At 47.8% G+C, this 19,589-nt stretch overlaps 1 protein-coding gene across 3 annotated transcripts; it reads right to left on the reverse strand.

The window, feature by feature from the left end:
• Nucleotides 1–7,553: 7,553 nt before the first annotated feature.
• On the reverse strand, nucleotides 7,554–19,530 carry WDR93 (WD repeat domain 93). 3 transcript variants are annotated; one of them, XM_075504203.1, is made up of 16 exons: nucleotides 18,776–19,530; nucleotides 17,820–18,015; nucleotides 17,103–17,167; nucleotides 16,782–16,860; nucleotides 15,786–15,913; nucleotides 15,190–15,228; nucleotides 14,162–14,249; nucleotides 13,326–13,509; nucleotides 13,051–13,121; nucleotides 12,512–12,598; nucleotides 12,059–12,190; nucleotides 11,268–11,484; nucleotides 10,500–10,560; nucleotides 9,591–9,747; nucleotides 9,284–9,464; nucleotides 7,554–8,093 (listed from the first exon to the last, which is right to left on the reverse strand). In XM_075504203.1, exons 1-16 carry the CDS (start codon nucleotides 19,037–19,039, stop codon nucleotides 7,976–7,978), a joined length of 2,067 nt encoding a protein of 688 aa, XP_075360318.1. In that variant the 5' UTR covers nucleotides 19,040–19,530; the 3' UTR covers nucleotides 7,554–7,975. The 3 variants fall into 3 exon arrangements, with proteins under 3 accessions (XP_075360318.1, XP_075360319.1, XP_075360320.1); XM_075504204.1 differs by having other exon boundaries at nucleotides 15,786–15,909; nucleotides 16,778–16,860; XM_075504205.1 differs by lacking the exons at nucleotides 9,591–9,747; nucleotides 10,500–10,560; nucleotides 11,268–11,484.
• Between the last annotated feature and the right edge of the window lie 59 nt (nucleotides 19,531–19,589).

Here is a 19,589-nt window from a genome sequence, read left to right on the forward strand (position 1 = left end):
GCTGATAAATATAATCGTTGCTTTGCCACATTTCAGAGCTGGGGTGGCCATGCTGCTCCAGGAGAAAGCCTTGTTGGAAGCCCATGAGGCTCTGCCTTGGCCTGGAGATGCTGAGAGCCACTGTGGATTAGCAGACCCTTGCTCCGAAGCAGTGAAGCCCAATGGCTAAGGACATGCTCTGCAAACGTACCCTTGACGCAATGCCTGGGGAACAGATGGAGGGTCCTCCAGTAAAACTCACCTTCTGCTCGCTTATAAATCTGCTGTGTGGCTGCAGGTAACTAAAGCATCCTCCTGTTGATTTAAATAGGAAATTTTCTTTCTCTGGTGTAAATCCACTGAAGTCAACACATTCAGGGAAGCCAAACAAGGAGTGAATTTGACCCAGGGAAGTTCATTTCACAGTCTCAGGTGGACATTGAAACTGCCCAAGTCAAATGGCCCTTGCAGCATTAGCCCAGTGCAATTTTATGGGGCAATGGAAAATTGAGTTGTTTCCTCACGTGAATGACAGCCAAATCTTCAGTGCATTTTCTAGGCAAATATCTTAGGTCCATCTGAAAAACCTTAAAAGACTCTGATGTGATTTGAAGGAGGCCTTTTGGGGACAATGAAAACAGTCCATTTGAAGGAACTCTAGTTGAGTATCACAAGGTAAAGGCATCCAAGATCACTCTTTTTTTTTTGAAAACCGCACCTCTATTCTTTCCCAAAGTACTGAGCATGTGCATGGAGCTTGCTGAAACAAGCTTTTGCTCAGAAGACCATTTCAGTGAAAAGGATTGTGTTTCTTTAAACTAATGAAACAAAATATGGCAATATTTCTCCTTTGAGAAAACCAAAAAATAAAACCTACTTCCTTAGATTTCTTATTCCTTCTTCACCCTGTGCCTCTAACTAGGTAACAAAGACAAGTGAAAAAAACACTGGGTTTGTACTCAAAATTTGAAAATATCATCACAGAATTTTTTTCAGACTTCTTGGGGAAACGCTTAACTTTCCAACAGATGATACATGCCTTACAGAACTATAAGCTCCTGCTGGCTTGAAATCCCCCACATATGAAATTCACTTCGGTGGCCATTCTGTTCAGGAACAGTTCATCCTTGGGAAAATATTATTGCTGGAATACTACATGAGTCCACAGCTTAGAGCTGGAAGATGCATTTAAATTCTCTAAAGAGGCTTTAGGAATTCATAACAGTGCTTGATCTACCTTTGGGGGAGGAAATACAGGTTTTTGCGCTGCAACAGCTGAAAGCATTAATTGGTTGATCTTTTCGCCAATAATTCATTATATTTCATTATGTGCCTTTTATGTGTCTGTTCTGTTGCCCCAATGCCTTGCTAAATATTTCCTAGCTGCAGGATAGCATCTTTGAAAGAGGGAGAGGGGCTCTAGCTGTTGCTCGGTTCCCAAAGAATGAAAGCAAAGTCAAAATTAAATGGGAAAACAACTGTCACCACAATGATAATCAAACCGCAGACTGTATTAGCATTTTTCCTCTGGAAGCTCTGGAACGAGGCAACGAGATGCATGTCTTTCAACAAAATAATGATGTTATAATGAGACCTGTTCAGTAAGAGAAAGTGTTGTTAAGACTGACTTAAATGGAAGTGCACAAGCAGAACAGGTAGCCTAAATGACAGTTAGGCTCTATATTTTCTTCCCGAAGCTGGAAGATTAGGATCAGCGTGGTCATAGCGAGATGCAAGTGTAAAATCCAGAGCTGGATTTCAGGTTTTCCCTCAAGAGCTGGAGAATATACAGAGGAAGGCTTTTGATTCAGATTCATTTTGTAAAGGAAATGTGTAAGTCTCTATCTTTATCTGTTCACTCTGGTTCCAACAAGTAAATAACCTCAGCCTCTCTGATCCCTGAGGAATGATGATTTACAACACTGGTAATGTGCACTGAAGAAAAATACAACTTGTTCCTGAAAACTGCTGATTAAAGTGATCATAGCAAAGCCAAATAACTCAGGGTTTCCTCCTTTTATCACTCATACCTGCTTTACCCCTTGTTACTCCACTCAGCAGCACTGTCTCCCATATAATCTGCAGGAAGGGTGCTTGTCCACAACGCTGATCGATACAATTCAAATTTTGCAAACATTTACCAGTGCCAAGGGACCTTCTGGTAATGCTTTTAGCAGAAATATTTTTAAGAAAATGAATTGCTAAAATACGAACTTCCACAGAGACAGCACCAGGAGAAAAAAAAAAAGAGATGACAAAAGTGTAGTATCCACTGCCTGCTCGCTGCGAAGTAGTACTGGGAAGGGTAAGAGCTATTGAAGAGGGAGGGAAGTACAGCCTGGCAGATCTGTTTAGTCCCGTCTCATCCACCATCACTGCTGCAGTCTCTGCCAGCAGTCTGTCATGGGGGAGATCCATAAAGGGCAAAAGCTACTAGTAACGGAATTGAGTATTCAATTCCTATTTAGGCAATTGCAAATCTTTTTCCTGGTCTGTCTCCCCTCTCCTGTTGCCTCTCTGCACTGCCCCAGGAACTGGGTGAAATACTCTTCTCATTTTGCTCCGCCACACTAAGCGTATGTTATAGCCTTCCTGGAGAGCAAGGACCCGAGCACAGAATGTACGGGGAAGGCTTCAGGAACCCAGACCATTTCACTTCTAAAAATTGAGAATCACAGGAAATTTGGGCTAGAAAGAACTCAAGAGTCCCCCCTATACCCCAAATGATTCTATGATTCTATACTAGTGAATCTCGCTGGCCAGGGCAAGGTCTATACGATGGCATTCCTGGCAGATGTTTGAGAAGGCCTCCATTGAGGGATGCTGCACGACTCCCCAGAAAAACTGTGCTAATGCTGCCCTCACAGCCAGTACAAATTTCCCCTCATACCTAACCTGAACCCACAACTTTGCTCCACCATGGACACTGAGAACTGTTTCGTCTCCCTGCATCTGCTTTGCACACATACATGGCTTGTAAGTCTCTCCACACAAACCGCACCCTTTGCTGGTGGACTCTTCCATCTCCCAGAGATCCAGCAAGGTCCAGTGACTGGAAGCTGGAACGTGACCTATTCAGATTAGAAACAGGGTGCAAATTCAAACACCACAGGTAGTTTAACAACTGGGGCAATTTACCACAGGCTGTGTTGGCATCTATGATGGGCAGTGTAAAATTAGGATACCGGATGTTTTTAAATGATCACTGTGTTTCAAAAAGGAATTCAGAAACGGCCTCTACTTAGTGTTTACCCTGCATTACTGTGCTATATTATCCTATAAATTGGTTGTTAGGTCAGGATTGCAACCTGGCAGGTTCCTCTTCCTTGCCTAATCACTGTTTCTTCCTCATTGCTCAGCGCGGGAGTTGTTTTTTTCCCCCTACAGATCTCCATCTCCCGTGCACACCCCCTCACAACGCACACCTATTCCCTCTCCCCCCAACACCCATCCAGCCCTTTGCATGCAGAAGAGCTGCCCTTGGCTCAAGCGGGCTGACAGGAAGTTTCTAATAAAACAAGCTGTTCAGCCTGACGTGCTCGAGGCGGTCGAAGCGTTTCACACTTGGCAGGCCAGGCCACTTTGCCATTCAGATACTGTACATTTCCCTCCTGCCTCATCAGCAGCCCTGCAGTGACATGAGTCATTCGCCTTCCCCTCCTCTTAAAGCATGGACTTTCCTGGGACGGAGCCAACGCGTGGCACTGCACAGAGGTGTGCCGCGTGAAGACCTGGCTCTTGCCATGACAAATCCTCCCCTACTGCACAACCAGTCTGCTGCGCTACACCCCGGCCCCAGCACTTGGCTTACGTAGGGTGCGAGTTCTTCACAGCACGAGCCCTGCCTGTCTTCAGTTGCATAAAGTGCCTGTAAATCCACGGGGCAATAGCCAAAACACAGCATCACCCTAGTCATCATGCAAATCTCTTATCTCTCTAGCACCCTCAGCTAAGCTCAGCCAACTTCCTCCTGTATTTTGGCCTCGAAAACACAGCTCATTTCTCATCCCAGCCAATGATCCTGCTCTTGCAAAATCAGGTCTGAAGGCCAGCTGAACCAGGCTCCCCTTGCCCTGTGAGTGACCACACATGAATATTGCACCAGGTCATAGACAGAGCAGTACCAGAAACACTGGACAACGAGAAACTGGAACTGAAACAGGAACAAACTGGAAGGGGTTTGCAGAAACCCAAAATTATGCCAGAATGAGATATCTGGCACGATGCATTAGGGAAGATTGAAAGAGTTAGCCTGCATAGCTTGACTGAACAGCACAACTCGACAGCTATAGCCTGGACTTAAAGGAAGATGAGAAGCTGTACCCTGGTACAGGGAAGTGGCATTAGAGGTAATGAGGCAACACTAGTTTGGACAACGAGAGCTATTTGAGCAATTAGGAATGGGACGCGATACCTGGTTCACCTATATCCAGCCACAAATTCGTAGAGCAGGGGAGGAAGCTTGGCCTTGTGATGCCCCTACACCCGAGTACGTCCCTACTTGCAGAGCAAACAGAGCAAGCACTTGCTGGGACTGCCCCGCCCTAGGCACCACCGCATGTCCCACAGTGTCTTGCAGGGACATTACTTGCCCAGATAGCACACAGAGGGCTTTGCAGATTCCTCCTTAGGGTGGCTTCAGGTTGTACGTGGTGAGGCACCAGGGGATGTGTGGGTTGTTGCATTAAGGCTGGCAACACGAATGCGAGGAGTGCAGCTCCCGTAGCACACAACATTTCGGCTCTTCTGAGGACAACACTCCTTCCAGCAGCACAGACATGGCTTACTGAAACAGCCCGAACCTTTGCTGGCCCTCAGGAGCGGGGGAATCTTATCAGATCAGCCTTTGATTTCCTCTGCTTCCACAGCACAAGCAAGTATGCAAAGAAGATGACATTTGGCTTCTTGCAGAGAACAGCAGATAATTTAGTGAGATTAAACAACAGCCTCCTCTCCCACAGAAACCATCTCCGCATGGCTGGGCAGTGACCTGGCTCTGCTGGAACCATGCTGCTCGAGCGCCTCTCTGTGGATCTGAGCTCCTCTTCCTCCCTCTCACAATCCTTCTCAATCCACCAACTGATTTTATTTTTTTTTTTTAATACAGAGCCAAATTGCTCCTATTATAGCCAGGTAGCACCTCTGAGTTCACTGAACTTGGCACTCAGCTAGGAGTTGGCCCAGCCAGAACTCTTACAGTTCCATCTTTTGATGGTGATATTTGTGATACCTCTCAAGGCCTTTCTATAGTTTCCAGCAGCAGAATAGCTCAAATTGGCTCAGACCTACAGCTCACAGAGTGACCAGGAATGGAAGAATAGCTGGCAAGGACAGCATCTTTGGAATAAGCAATCAGGTGCCTCAGGTCCTCTCCAGAACGTGCTGCAGAGCTCAGCATACAGCTCCACCACCAACGCACATGTCAACACACTGATCATACCAATTTTTCTGTATCCCTTCAAAGAAGCAGGAAACAAATGGTCCCCTGCTGAAGTCATGAGTAAAAACAAAGGCTCTTCATCAGCCTCCTGCAGCTGCTTGTTGTTTTCCTTTCTCTGTGGAGCCTGCCAGCTCCTGGTTATCTTGGCCAAGCACACGATTAGAGTTTTAGAGCAAATTCAAACTGCAAACAAACAAGCACATCTTGGGATGGATACACGCAAACTGGTGGATGCATAGTACATCTAACTGTTTAGCAGATCCTGTCCTGCCTCTTCTTCTGATGCTAGGGAAGCCCTGCTCCTCTTCTGGGTGGAAAGCAGATCGGGCAGGATTAAGGGCACAGATCCCCAAGCCCTTTACATTTGCACAAATAGCAAGATGCGGTTTGAGGGGCCACATATTAGTTGTGCTGGCTCTCTGCAGCACGGGAAGCAATGTAGGAATAGGAATTCCTGCCTTGAGTTATCCCCTGTGCCCAGTTATGGCAGAAGGTCCATTGTTTCTTAAAGTACCACAGAAACAAAACAATTAAGTTGTTACTGCCACCACAGCAAGAACAGAAAAGAGGATCAAGGGTTGTTCCTTGTTCACTTCAGTGCTGACCCAGGTGGCTCAGTTTAAACAGGCATTGAAGGTGGTTTGAGCAAACCCGCTTGACTTTGCACTGAAGCAGATGGCAAGTGCTCATATAAGCCAGTATCAATATCCATAACAATCAGATGAGCTGCGAAGCTGTAATCTGTGGCAGATGGAAAATGACAGGACAAAAGGCTTTACTATGGCCCTGAAAGCCCTTCACAAAGGTAGCAAATTATTCAAATATCTTGTCCTTCTCCAGAGCAAAACCAGGCATCTGAGACTGTGAAACAAGTGGAATGCTTCTCCCCTTTCCTACCTCCACAACAGACTGGCTGACTATTTCCAGAGGATAAGCTGAGATCTCTTATCAAAACTCGGTCCAAAACAAGACAACTTGCTATAAAAAACTGAAATGGGACCTTGCCATGGCAGTGTCTACATAGCTCAGTCCGTGCTGAATCCCTGGCACCCTGCATTGATGCTTTGCTGAACCTTTGGGGGAGTCATTAGAGGGAGACCTGGAAAAAATACAGCTCACCCATGCACACAGATTGGAGTGGCTGCTGGCAGATTTGTCAGATTCTTCGTGGATTAGGTAGTCATCCTGCAAGCACGATCAGCTGTAAAAAGACTGAGGCTTTCTCATGGGTTTTATGCTCGAGAAAGCGTATGTTTGCTATGCTTGAGAATGGACATTTTGGGTCACCTCCCTGATAGCCCCTCAGGTTCCAGAGGACCTCTGACTGTCTGAAGAGCAATAAAGATGCCTGGTGCAAAACGCAGGTAAGCTGTCAGCCTCCGACTGAGCAATCAAACTCTGCAGCTAATGTCTAGATGCTGCCAGTCTCCCATGGGACTACAGACCTGAAAATACCGACAAGTGAAAGACTGACCAGGGAGCCTGCATACTTTTTTGCCACATCTGTCAATTATACAGGGCAAACTACTAACTTAATACACTTCTGAAGTAAGAAATAAATACATGGATGCTTGGCCTTGCATTGTCCCCGCTAGTTCTTTGTCCTGTGTTGCCTGGAGGAGGGATGCTTCAGCTTTTTATGGCCTTTGACCAACGTGCTGGCCATGCTCCTGGCCTGTCTTTGGCTCAGCACAGCCCTGACTTCTCTGAACCACCCAGCTTCTGTCCAGCTCCTCAGTGACATCAATTCTTGGCTCTAACACCAGTTCTAGCCTGACCTTAACTCAGAGAGCTTGTCTGCACATTTCAAGGCTGCAATTCCTAAGCAGTCTTATCCCAAAACTGCCTGCTTTGAAGTCAAAAAAACCCAACTAGACTGCAAAACAGCCTAGGTCAGGCCTGACACGCTCTGCAGTGTCACTGCTGCTTGGCACTGCTATGCTCTGGGGGATGACACCTTCATGGCTGATTTGCTGCCTGGTTTGAAAAGACCAGGTCTCTTTCTAAGCACAAGGATGCTGCTGTCTGCCCATCTGGGTCAGAGCAGAAGATGAGACACATTGGTGAGCCCCAGCAACAGAAGGGCAGAACATCAGAGTCTGATAAAATGCCGGTCCTATGAAGAGCAAGAGACTTTTACTGGAAAAAAGGCTTTATTAAGGAGGGACATTGTAACATACCACATTGCTCTGATGCTCCAGGTCTCTGGGAGGACTCAGAGATCCAGCACAAATACTTAGCTGAACCACACAGGTGTTGGGTCTGCCACCTCGATGAGAGGCCTTTCCTACCTCAAGACTCTTCCATCAGTAGTGTTTGTCTCTGATGAGGAGGGGCTGAACCCTGCTGGAACAGGCTGAGGGTTAGGTAAGGAGAGAGGCAGGGCACAGATCCTCGTGGCTGAGCAGGCAAGCAGCTATTTCAGATTACAAATTGCCCCAGGCTGGACAGCAGCAGGATAGATTTGAATAGAGTTGCTGTCAAAATATCGGTGCTGGATCATGGGTCTGCAGGATTGTGATGGTGCAGAGCCTGGCCCTCAAGATGCAAGGCTGACTATGGCTTCTTCTGTCCCTTCACTTTCTGGCTCTCCTTGTCCATGGCAGCTGCTTGTGCCTGCAGCCGACTCCAGTACTCGGGCAACTGCTCCCTGAGTCCCAGCAGGCTCTGCTGCCTAACGAGGAAACAAAAGTGTGGTTAAAACAGCCCCTGCCATTCCCCTGGTGCTCAGACCACTTTAGCCCGGTTCCCCCAAGGGTCCCTGGGGCTCACTACAAATTAAGCAGTTCAGACTTCTTGCGTCCAAAAAACCTCAGTCATCCCCTCATGCCACTCAGCTGTGTGCTGAGCTTACTGCTCTTGACAGCAATGACCTCCATATTTCTCTTTACCCGTTAGCCTCTGTAGACACAGGGTCTCACTGCAGTTGTATTTGCTTTGCTCTGGCATCAGCTCTCAGTACCCAGGGAGTAAGATATCCCCGGAGGTGATGTATCCCCAGTTTTTCTGGTATAAGGCAGACAAGAGTCTCTTCTCCAGCTTTATGAGAAGGAGGGACAGAACTGGCAGCTGGTAGCACAGGATGAAACTTTTCTGCACTTAGCTAGCCAGACAACACCACAGGATTCACCCTGGAGACAAGGAATTAGGGAAGGCTACCAGGTAATATGTGCTGTAAGGTCATACCTGCACCCACCTGTTCCATTTCAAATTGGAGAATTAAGGCATAGTGAAAAGAACAAACAGAGTATCATTGACACGGATCTGGCTCCAGGTTCCCAAAAGACGGAATTCAAGGAAAAGGTCACCCAATAAGAGATGTCACATTGCCATCTACTGACGGCATGAACTCAATGCATCAGCTAAACTCACTGCAACCTCGGGCTGAGGGTGCTGGGGACCTTGTCAAACCAGGAAACCTCCAACACAAATCTGCTTAAACATCAAATGAACCTAGGAATGGAGGAGAGGAGCAAGGTACAAAGAGATCCCAGCTCTGCCTGGCTGTGGGGTCAAAAGGAAGAGGCAGACACTTAAGTGAGGATCATATTCCCTGACAAGCTTGCACAATCTGCGTTGCACAAAAGCACATCAGAACTAGCAAGCCTTCTCTACCTGGAATGACAAGCCTGCCCCAGGCATCCTGATTTACAGCTGTTAAGTTGTTCTATGGAGGACAGAAGGGAGAGGAGGAAGGGTTCTGGGTGGCTGTCAGGAATCCAGCTACCTTACCCAGACATAAATCTGTCACAGTGCACATAAGAACCCAGAAGCTCCAGGGTGACACCTTGCATGGACCTGAGCCACACCACAGATTACAATAATGCAGGTGCACTTACCTATCAGGCAGAAGGAGAACCTTACCTATCACGTAAGAAAATGTTACATCTCTCAATCCATGGCAGGTTCTGCAAGGATTTGAGAGGCAAATCTGGTTCCTTTGGGAAAGCCTCCTTCAGTGGGTGGGAGTTGAAGTCAAAAATGAAGATGGTGCTGTGACTGGCTCTGCTCTGTGCCAATGCATCTGCCTGCTGCTGCTTATCTCCTAGACAGAAAAAAGAACAGTGTGCTATTGCATCAGGAGTCATCCAAGAAGAACTATCAAGGATCAGTGCACAGCTGAATGCACCCAGTGACCATGTATCTAAGACCACTCCAAGGTGCTACCCACCTCGAAGCAGCAGGCACCAATTCACACTATCCACTGTGAACACTGGCTGCCAGGGGGATGCTACAGCATGAGAAGGTGGAGTACTGAAGCAGTAAACAGTCTGTGATGTGGCAGTGTTCATCAGGGACACTGTGCCATCCCAGGTGAAGACCAGGGCCTGAAACAGCAAGTTGACACTTAGAAATGGATGTAAGAGAGGTGAAAAGTATTTTCTAGAAAGGACAGGGAATGACGTTCAGGACTTCACATCCCCAAACATGATGCTGTTTTCTTTGCCTGCCCAGTAGTCATAGGGCCACAGCAGATCAAGAACAGGCTGTGCAGGGAACTCGGACTGGAATTGCTGCAGGTTGGGATTGGGAAGGGGCAGGAGTGCAGGTTAGAACTGAACTAGATCCAGCCTTCTGCATGGCTGGCTCTGGTGAGCAGCTTTTAGTCTTTTCTTCCCCATGCCTGAAAACTTTGAGGCCACCTGAAAGGTCTGGCTGGATTTGTGCTTGCAACTTCTCCTCACCATGATGCCCTCTCATATGCGACCCTGATGCCTGAAGCTTCATGCCTGGAGCCTCTCACCTTTGCAGATGGACCTGTCCATGTGCAGAGGGCCTCCAGTGCCTCCCACCTCAGTGGTCGTTAGAGGACATGGGTGCAAGGGGATACTGAGTAAGGTCATAGAAGAGAAATCCTTTGAGAGTTACCAGCTACATACAGATCTGTAACTGGCACAGGAAGTCCCCATGCTAAAAATAGTTGGAGGCTGGGAAAGCATGTGAAGGCAGTACCGTATCTGATCGCCCTGTTCTTTATATTCTAGGCACCCAGTTACAGCCATTATTGGAAACAGGATCCTAGGCCAGATGGACCTGTGTTCCCACCCAGTTCTTAAAGAGAGCTGGCAGTAATACTCACTGCACTGGGGAATGCCAGGACAGGCACCACGGCACTGACAGCAAGATTTGGATCTTCAGGCCTGTAAAACAGACTCAGGCTTATGCCACTGTTTCATGTACCTGGCACAAACTGAGAGGCTGTGATAATGACAGTGGCAGTTTGTGGCACACGGGCTGGCATAAAGTTCCAGCCAAGCCCCTTCCCTATGGAGACAAAGCCTGCCTCCTCCTGGGCAGGACCCCCCAAGGCCTGTCCCTGTGCATACCTGCCTAGGAACTATATTGGAGATACAAATCCCCTGCCTGTCGTGGAGGCATGAAACCATAGCCTTCAGAGCAGCAGCTTCCCCAAAGCTGACCCTTCTCCTCAAACCAAGAGGATAAGTGAACATAAAATTGATAGGAAGATGGCAAGAAATGCTTATTCCGACTTCCAGGGGGAAGTTATTCTGGCAAGGGCAGAAGAGAGAAGAAAAAATTCCCGTGGGTACCTGGCAGACACCCAGATAGTTGAACATCAGCCTGGAGCAGTACTACAAGCACTTGTGTTCTGGTGCATAGAAGAACCCAGAAACACCCCTAATTCTGGTGTAACCATTGGATTTTAGCACTGGAACTAACTCCTAGCAAAACCACACTTGCTGCTGACAGCAACATGGCAGAGCTATCTGGATAAAAGCAGTAGAAAGTTCTCTACTCCACAGAAATCTGGGGCTCCCTGCTGGACCTGACCACTACACCACGTGGTTTCTTTGGCTGGAGTGAGGTCTATCAGAGTCTACTTCACCTGTCTGCCAGGAGCGTGATGCTGGACTTCCCGGCCCTGGGTGCTTTCACCAAATAGAAAGAGCTGTCTGTACACAGCACTAGAAGCTGCACGATGGGACAGGCAAGATCTGTACCAGGACAAGGTGTCTCGTCTCTGCCAGCTGCAGAACTCTGCAGGAAGTGGATACTACGGATGAGACGTTCCTCTAGAATGGCAGTCACAGACAGTGGGTATCCTGGGGAAGCAGGGGGGGAAAAAAAAAAAAAAAAAAAAAAGAGCGCCGTTTAGGAAGAAAAAGGAATTGGCAATTTATCCAAGGAAAGCTTAGCTTGGACTGTGGCCTGCTCAGGGGCAGCAACCACCAGAACAATCCTGATGGCAGAAGAATCTTCTTCTGCCAGGAGAATCCCTGCACCATGGCAGGATGACACTAGTACACTAGTACTGATGGCAGCCTGGACTGTGATGCCACAACAGCCTCAAAGATGACCTGAGGGTGCAGTGGTAAAGCAGTGACCGTCACTGTCTCACAGCCTTGGGGCAAGACGGCTGTCAGTCCTCGCTGCAGCAGTTCACAGCCCCTGCATTGCTGTGGATGGGAATGGTTCTGCAAGGGCTAGGGCAGTCACGCTGCATTGGCAACTTCTGGCCAAGCATCCGATGAACAAGTGAGTCCAAACTATTTTCAGATTTGCTTGTAAACTCACTGCCAGTCCCTTGTTCACATCAAGCCAGAGCCTCAAACTCCTAGGGAAGGGAGCAATTTATCCACAGTGATCCCAATACACAGTCCCAAAGGGCAAGCTCACCTAGGTGTTTATCCCAAATAGTTATTGTTGCATCTTCACATGCCAGTGCCAGGTACCTGGAGCAGGAACTGACAGCCGAGCATGCAATTGGAGCTGCACATGGCCACACAACATCAGGTTTTGGATCAGAGTCTAAACAGAAGGACATGAAGAGAGACAACTGTAAGAAGGTGCAGATCATTCTCTCTCATGGTGCTAGCATCCAGTTTCCCAATAAAACATGCACCATTCTGCGGTCTCCTGCCAGACTGGCTTCACTAAAAATACTGCCAGCCTGTGCAACATGGAGCCCCACAATCCAAATGCCAGCCTAACCCACAAGATACGAGGCAGCTCTCCTCCCCATTCCTCATTTTCCTGAATCATGAAGATCTGGCTGAAAGACAGCCACTGGCCACTGAATACTCCCACTCCCCACCGAGTGCTCTGCTACAGAAAGCAAGACTTTCCTACCCACTTTTTCCTTGAGTGGACGGTTTAGTAAGTAGAAGCAGAGATTGTGGCTTCCATCCCAGTGCACACTGATGCCAGCTGGAACATCTGGTACAGAGAAGGGGACGACAAAAGAGAGAAGGAGACTGGGGACAAAGAAAGGAACAATCCAGGACACCAAAACACCATTAGAAAGCTCTCATTAGAGTTCTCACGGTTTCTCCGATGGGACTTATCGAAACTCTGCTCACACAGAAATTAAACCAGAACAAACCCTCCCCTTGTTTGTTATTTTTATCTTGCCTATGTGCCCCCTCATCTTTTTTGGTGTTTTAGGGGGGTTTTGTGTTTTTTTTTTTAACTATGGAGCTAAGTTTGTTTGACTCCATGCCAGTAACTGACTTACAAGTCTTAGGGCTGACATTTTTATCGAGGCTTATGTCTTTGGAGATGGAATTTACATAGTGAACCCAAGCCAGAGCCACTGAGCTCTAACTGGAGCTCAATGTCATGCAACAGCGTGCTTCATAGGTTAACAGCTTTTTGCCCATTTGGATTACCTGGCTGTACTTTCACTTCAGGTCCCACCTGTAGGATCCAGCTAGGCAGGAGAAAATGAAAAGTAGCATGTCTGAAAAAAAGGAAGAAATATGTGTAAAAGAAAGGCTTTGATAAGTAGGCAGCACTGCAACAAGACCTAGAATGGCTGTAGCCCCCTGCCCTGAAGCCTTGGGATGAAGGAGGCAAAGCTAAGACAGAGGCTTCTATCTACACATGAAAAGTGCCCTGTGTTGATGTCTCATGGACTGAAATCCTGGTTGGTGCTCCTACTCACCTGGTGATCTCCTCCTTGCTCTCTCTCTCACCCTCGGCCTCCAGATACTCCCGATAAGTGCTGCGGAAGATTGCTTCCTGCTGCTCCCACTGGGAGTCCTTGATTAGGTGATTGTACCCCAAGCCAAGCATGCTGCCATCATCCACTTTCTTCAAGGCATCCAAAGGGCTTTTAAAACTACTGCCTGGATTGGGAACACAAAGGGAAAAGGTACAGCCCTGGAGGAGCAGACGCCATGGAGCAGACACCATGAAGTGCTCAGAGGCACTTTGAAGGCATTGTCTTGAAGAGGGACACACTTCTGTGTCCCTCTTCTGTGGGACTTTCCATATCACTAGCCCATTTTCCAGTATTTGAAGGCAGGGGCTAGGGCAAGTCATCTGAGAACCCAGCTCACCTTGCCTTTCGGCGGCATTCTCCCTGACAGTGTCCCAGCATAAGGTCCCTTCCCTCCTCATCCTCAGCATTTTCCTATTAATTCAGGACTCAGAGTGACGAACTAGGGGTGCTGTCAGGTTGCTAGGGTCTAGGGAACAACCTCCCTCTCCGGTGACAATGAAGCCGAGGGTGTATGACACCCACTTCAAGACACACTGAAGTATTTTTTGCTAACAAAGGTGACATGTGAGATGATCGGGTAAGAAGCAACTCCCACTACAGGATTACATGTAACTACAAAGACAGGTCAGGAAGGGACCAGGGAGCACGTTACTGAAACTTTCTGACCTGTTCTGTAGTCATAAGGGCTATGATTCTTTTGCCACCTGAAAGAGGCTGCATGTTGCTTTTGCCACCTGAAAGAGGCTGCATGTTGCACGTACGGAATCAGTCCTGACCTGTAATGGGTTTGGGTGGCTTCACTTTCAGCAGGAGCACTGGGAGACTCAGCTTTGCATCAGCTTTGTTTGCAGGCACAGGAGACTCCTGCAACAGAAAAATGTCAGCCTGAGAACTGTGTTGTGCCCTACGCTGCTAAGTGTTCACCTGATCATGGGAATCAAATGCTTCCTAAAGGAAGTGTATGCAAAGGTTAGCTGACGCTGCCTAGGCAATACTGGTTTTAGGCTCGTTCTTCAAGCCAAAACACAGAAGCTTGAGGGAGGTCACTACTTTCTCAATATTACAATGGATGTCCTGCCCAGACACCTCCTGTCTTTGTGCCCTAAATAACCTCCACTAGATCTTACTGATCTCTCTGAATTACTCTTGTTGCAGCACAGGCCTGGGTGGGGCACAGCAAAGCTCAGAAAAAAATAATTTAAAAAAAGAAAATAAAAAATAAAATAAAATAAAAGAAAAAAGAAAAAAAAAGAGAAGCAAGACTAAAGGTTGGAGAGTGCTGCTGAATACACGAACCAGATTTTACTTCAGAGAGCCCAGGACTGGAGGAGGTCACATATGTGCTTGGCTGGGAATACAAAATCCTAACAGGGGACCAGCACCAGTATGTCCTCACCACCACCACCCCTGCCCCCCCCACACTGACACTTGGCTAAACAGAAAAGATCTGGGTAATAATCAACTATGTCTGAGAAGGAAAAGGCAGGAACTTGAGTAGTTTACATGGAATCAGCAAAGAGGGAATGCCTGGGTGTTTGCTTTTCATTTAGCTAAGTTAAGTTTGCCCTGAAGACAGGACTGAGAAGCAGCTCCTTCTTAAAAGGCCAGGAAAGTCTTTGCTGAAGGAAGAGGGCAGAGTGATGAGGCAGGTATCACAGAGGGTTAGCTGGAGGTGCTGGGCAGAAGGTGCCTGTGTGTTGAGGTGAAATCTAGCAGGGTGAAAGCAATGCAGGAGAGGGTTAAGCACTGACTCAGCATTTAAAATTCCCCATAACAGCTCAGGACATTCATTGGGGCCAGTTACCATCTCTGCAGAACCATCTCCATGCAGCTCCAGACTTTTCTGCCAAAGAACCAGAGGTGACAGTGGTTAGCACAAACAGGCAAAGATCCTGCCGTGCTCAGGCGGGTTCAGCTGTGACCCCACCAGGCCCCCCTTGTAGGTAGTCTAAAACACAAACCCTGGTTCAGGACCAGACTCCCAAGTGGAGGTATCAGGCCCGATTCCCACTCCTCTTCACCTTCCCCCAGTAACATAAGGGAGAAGCCCTGTGGGAATACCCTTACATAGGGCCTCCTCAGATGTGGCAACGCTGCTGGGAAAGGAGCTGCCAGTTTCAGGGAGGGGCAGCAGGAACACCAGCCCTGGGACCAAGGGAACCTCATTGGAAAGCCAGTCTTGGGAGAGTAAACATGTCCCAATAACACAAAGGCCTTATGAAATGTGGGATGGGCGGCTGTAGCAGCTGTAGCGACATATACTCCATCCCCCTGGGGCCGACAGACTTGTTCAGCCTGTATCTTGCTGTCACTGTCTCCAGGAGCAAGGCTTGGGGAAAGACCTGTAGGCAAAAGGGTATAAGAAAAAATAGCACAGTGGGAGATGGAACTGTTTTGTACCGCAGATGTCCAGCTTGACCTCCTCTCCCTGCAAGCCAGCCCTGCTGCAGCTCCTGGGCTCTTTTCCATCTCCTTCAGCCAGGAATCCTTAGGCAATCGGTAGATCTCCAGCCAAGCTTTTGTGCTGTCTGCATTGGGAAACCATGTTGAGCAATTGGAAATGAGGAGAAAAGGTTTTTCAAGCAAGCAGCCTCTGTTATCTCATATCCTTAAAAGAAGATTTCGATATTTTTTGAAATATAAAATCCCTGTGAACTCCATGCAGCCCACCTCTCCTCCCAGTTAAGGCTTGACATGCTTGACTGAGACTGACATCTCAGCCTCCAGCTCAAGTCCTCAAGGTCCCACATCCACCAAAGAAATTCCACGAAGCAACTCAGTCAAAGAATTTGACCTGTAGCCTCTGAGGTAAAGTAGAAAGTGAGACATGGTGACACACTGGTTCTCTGTGGATACTACATATCTCATTCTCAGCATTTGTCCAGGCAGATTCCACCAAACACGGGTCCAGAAAACCTGCTAGCAGCAAATGGGTTGACAAAGGCAGCTGCCATGAAACAGAAGAATGTTGTATCAAGGAGTTTGTAGTGTTTTGAGACTGTCTCTATGCTATCTGGCTTACGTCTGCAGAGAAAATTCTTCAGGTCTACATATTTCCAGTGTAAAAGTGAGCCGTAGCAAACCAGAGGAAGAACTGAGTTTGGTACCTCTGGAGAGGAGAGGGAAACCTGCTTTCACTGAGCCTTCTGGGAGCTGGGAACTGCACTAACCAGTTCCAGAGAGCTCACTTTTGGGATCAGTCCTGATCCACATCAGGCCTTCTGGAGAGGACAGGGAGTGGCAGGAGCAGCTCTCTAAACTGGAGGAGGGACCGGGAGGGTTAGGAATAGGATGTCTGGGAACCCAGAACACTTGTAGCATTTTAAAAGCATTGCTGCTGGCCCCTCTGCTAGAACACAACAGCCGTCACCCAAGACACCATGTTCCTGCACTTGCCTTGCAGCAGGACTCCTGCGTAATCACCTCCCGGGGAGAGCACCACCTCCACACAAGTATTTCGCTTGCTGATATCCTCCTGCCAAAGAAAAATGGGTGGGCATCAAAGCAAGATCACTGATTGAGAGAGCTCCGTGGCCTTACACAGTTCTCAACAGGGTGAAGGCCAGGCCAGTTGCTGGAAGATTAGGAATAAATATTGGGCAGCACTCTTGGAGTGCTGCTGTCCATGACAGAAATTCCTGAAGGCAATTAGTACTCCTCATGATTGATTACTTACCAGCCTGTGCCCAGTGTCTATGGAATTAACTCAGTACTTACCACTTCATTTAGGATTTTAATCAGTAGGAAGCTTTCCTTGTGAAAGCAGAAGAGCCAGACAAGCCCTGGAACAGAAATACAGAAGTAGCAGGAGGAGGAAAGTGAGCAGATGGTAGCCATGCTCTTGGGAGATGGCTGTTACAACATGTGCAGGAGAGTGAACAGGACTACATTTTTTCCTGGGCTCAAAGAAGAATATCCCACTGCTTCCAGCACTAAACTTTTGCTGGCTGCCTTATGCCAGGACCAGCAAACATTCGATTGTACATAGAGATGGATAAGCCAGTTCGAAAAGTATCTCCACCAGAATCAATAGGTTTCAGATGAATCAACAAACTAACCTATTTACCACAGGGCTGTGCAATTACAGGTGTGGCAACAAAGCACGGGCAGGAGGTCATACGAAGAAATGGTTCTTTCTGTCCAGTCCAAGGTGTGCCTAAAATTTATTGCGCTTCACCCTCAGCTCTGCACTTGCCTCTGCTGCTCCAGAGAGGACACCAAACCCACACCCGCTACTAATCACAAGGCCCTAGGGCCACTCTGTCACCCTACAACCTGTTACCTAATGCCCTCTTTGCAGGGCTTTCTAGGAAACCTGTCAGCTATTCTAACGTTCCTCCTGATTTAGCACTCTTCCATAATGCAGCTGCCAACTCTTCAGCTCCAGGGCACAGCTATCCCTAGCTAGGTCAAGGAAATCCACGTCACACTAACCCATTTCATCCACAGCAAGCAGGACATGGCGCTCATTCCCCAAATCCAAGGCATGGTTGGCACAAATCTCCGTCTTGACTGCATCCCAAGCACAGACCTCCTTACAGTCAGACACCTTGAAGGCAGCCAGACCCACGGACAGACCGACAAAGATGTATTTTCCAGACACAGCAAGACAATTGGCTCTTCCAGTTACCTACCAAGAAAGGGAAAAGATGAGTGTACCCAACTGCTTCCCCAGTGGAGGATACATCGGCCATACTAGTGATATACTCCTAGTCTTTCATGAACAGAAAACGCTGATTTATTCTAAAGGGAAAAAATTTTGCATGAGCTTTCATCAGAAGAGCAGGGGAGAGGCTCTCATCTGTCACAGAGATTGTTCTGTGTTGGGAAGGAGAAAGTTTGCTCCCACCTTGCCCCTTCCGATAAACAGAAGGGGCTTTAAAGGCCAAGAACTCAGGAGCACTCAGTCCTTCCACCACTAATGCAGAGCTGCCATGGGATGCTGAACTCCTCCGGGCAATCGCAGAACACCAGCAGACGCCAGTGTATCCTTCTGGATACCTCCACAAAATGATGGGGAAGGCAGCGCTGCCCTTCTGCTCACAGTTAGGGTATTCACCATAACACGGAGCTGAGTTTGCCCATTTATATGCTACTGACTAATTACCTTCTCCTCAGCAAACAAGGGTGGAGCCAGCCTGAGGAGCAGAAGGTGAATTTAGTGCTGTTTAATATCTGCTTCTCTCTTTTCAGAGAGGTGTGCTAGATGGGTGGGAAGCAGAACCTGTCAGACAAGCTTAGAAGCTGCAGCCTTTTGAAGTGAATCAGTGAGATGGTGGTGGATTCTGAAGAAGGTGATGAACAGAAGAATGCAAAATCAACTGAATGGATATTCTCTAGAAAAACTGCTACAGTGATTAATGCTCTCTCTGCTGTGAGGGGCTCTGTACCTGGAATTCAGCTGTAGGAAAGCATTTTGTGGGCTGGACCTTTAGTTTTTGCACTTCTCGGAGCATCTCCCTTCTTTCAATGATTTCCATAGCATTCTCAAAAACCAGCATCACCAGTTTGTTGATCATCCTGAAGGGCTGAGGCAACGCATCACGCTTTCGATCAGGATCCTGCAGGAAGAAATCTTCCTCATCATCCTTCAGCCAGTCCTTTTCAGATGGTGGAGGAATCTCCAGGGGATGCTTCCGGATATGCACAGCCATGGTTCTGCCCTTCCAGATGCAAAACACACCACAGATGCAGGAATCACAGCAGATGCAGAAGAACGAAGAATCGTGCAGTATCTACTTTCATGAGGTAATGGGGGAAAATAAAAAGATAATTAATGATCTCTAAGAAGGAAGGAGGGTTCCTTTCAGTATAGATAGCCAGAGCAACCCTGTTCCATATAGCTCATTTCTACTTGCTGCATCGCCTCTGTTACTCAGGGGTTTTGTCCTGCTCTGGGAACATCAGCCACACAGGCATCTGTAGGTTACCTACAGAAAAAGGGAGTGTAAAAGCTTCGGCACAAGTTTGTATAAGAATTACGACAAAGCATCCAAAAATATTAGCTTGTTCTTCATTAAAAGACTTATTCAGCCTGGATAAAATCCCAACAATTAATTAGGAAAGCAGGTGATTTCACTGGAAGTTATAAACTTCATTTCCAAGCCACCGGGTGCTTTCTGAGCTTCCCCCTCGGGGCCGGGGCCGGGGCCGGGGCAGCTGCCGTTAAAGCCGGGCTCACGGCGGGCCCACCTCCACGGCCGT

Source organism: Mycteria americana, chromosome 6 (genome assembly GCF_035582795.1).
Source record: "Mycteria americana isolate JAX WOST 10 ecotype Jacksonville Zoo and Gardens chromosome 6, USCA_MyAme_1.0, whole genome shotgun sequence".
In the NCBI taxonomy this organism is placed as follows: Eukaryota; Metazoa; Chordata; class Aves; order Ciconiiformes; family Ciconiidae; genus Mycteria; species Mycteria americana.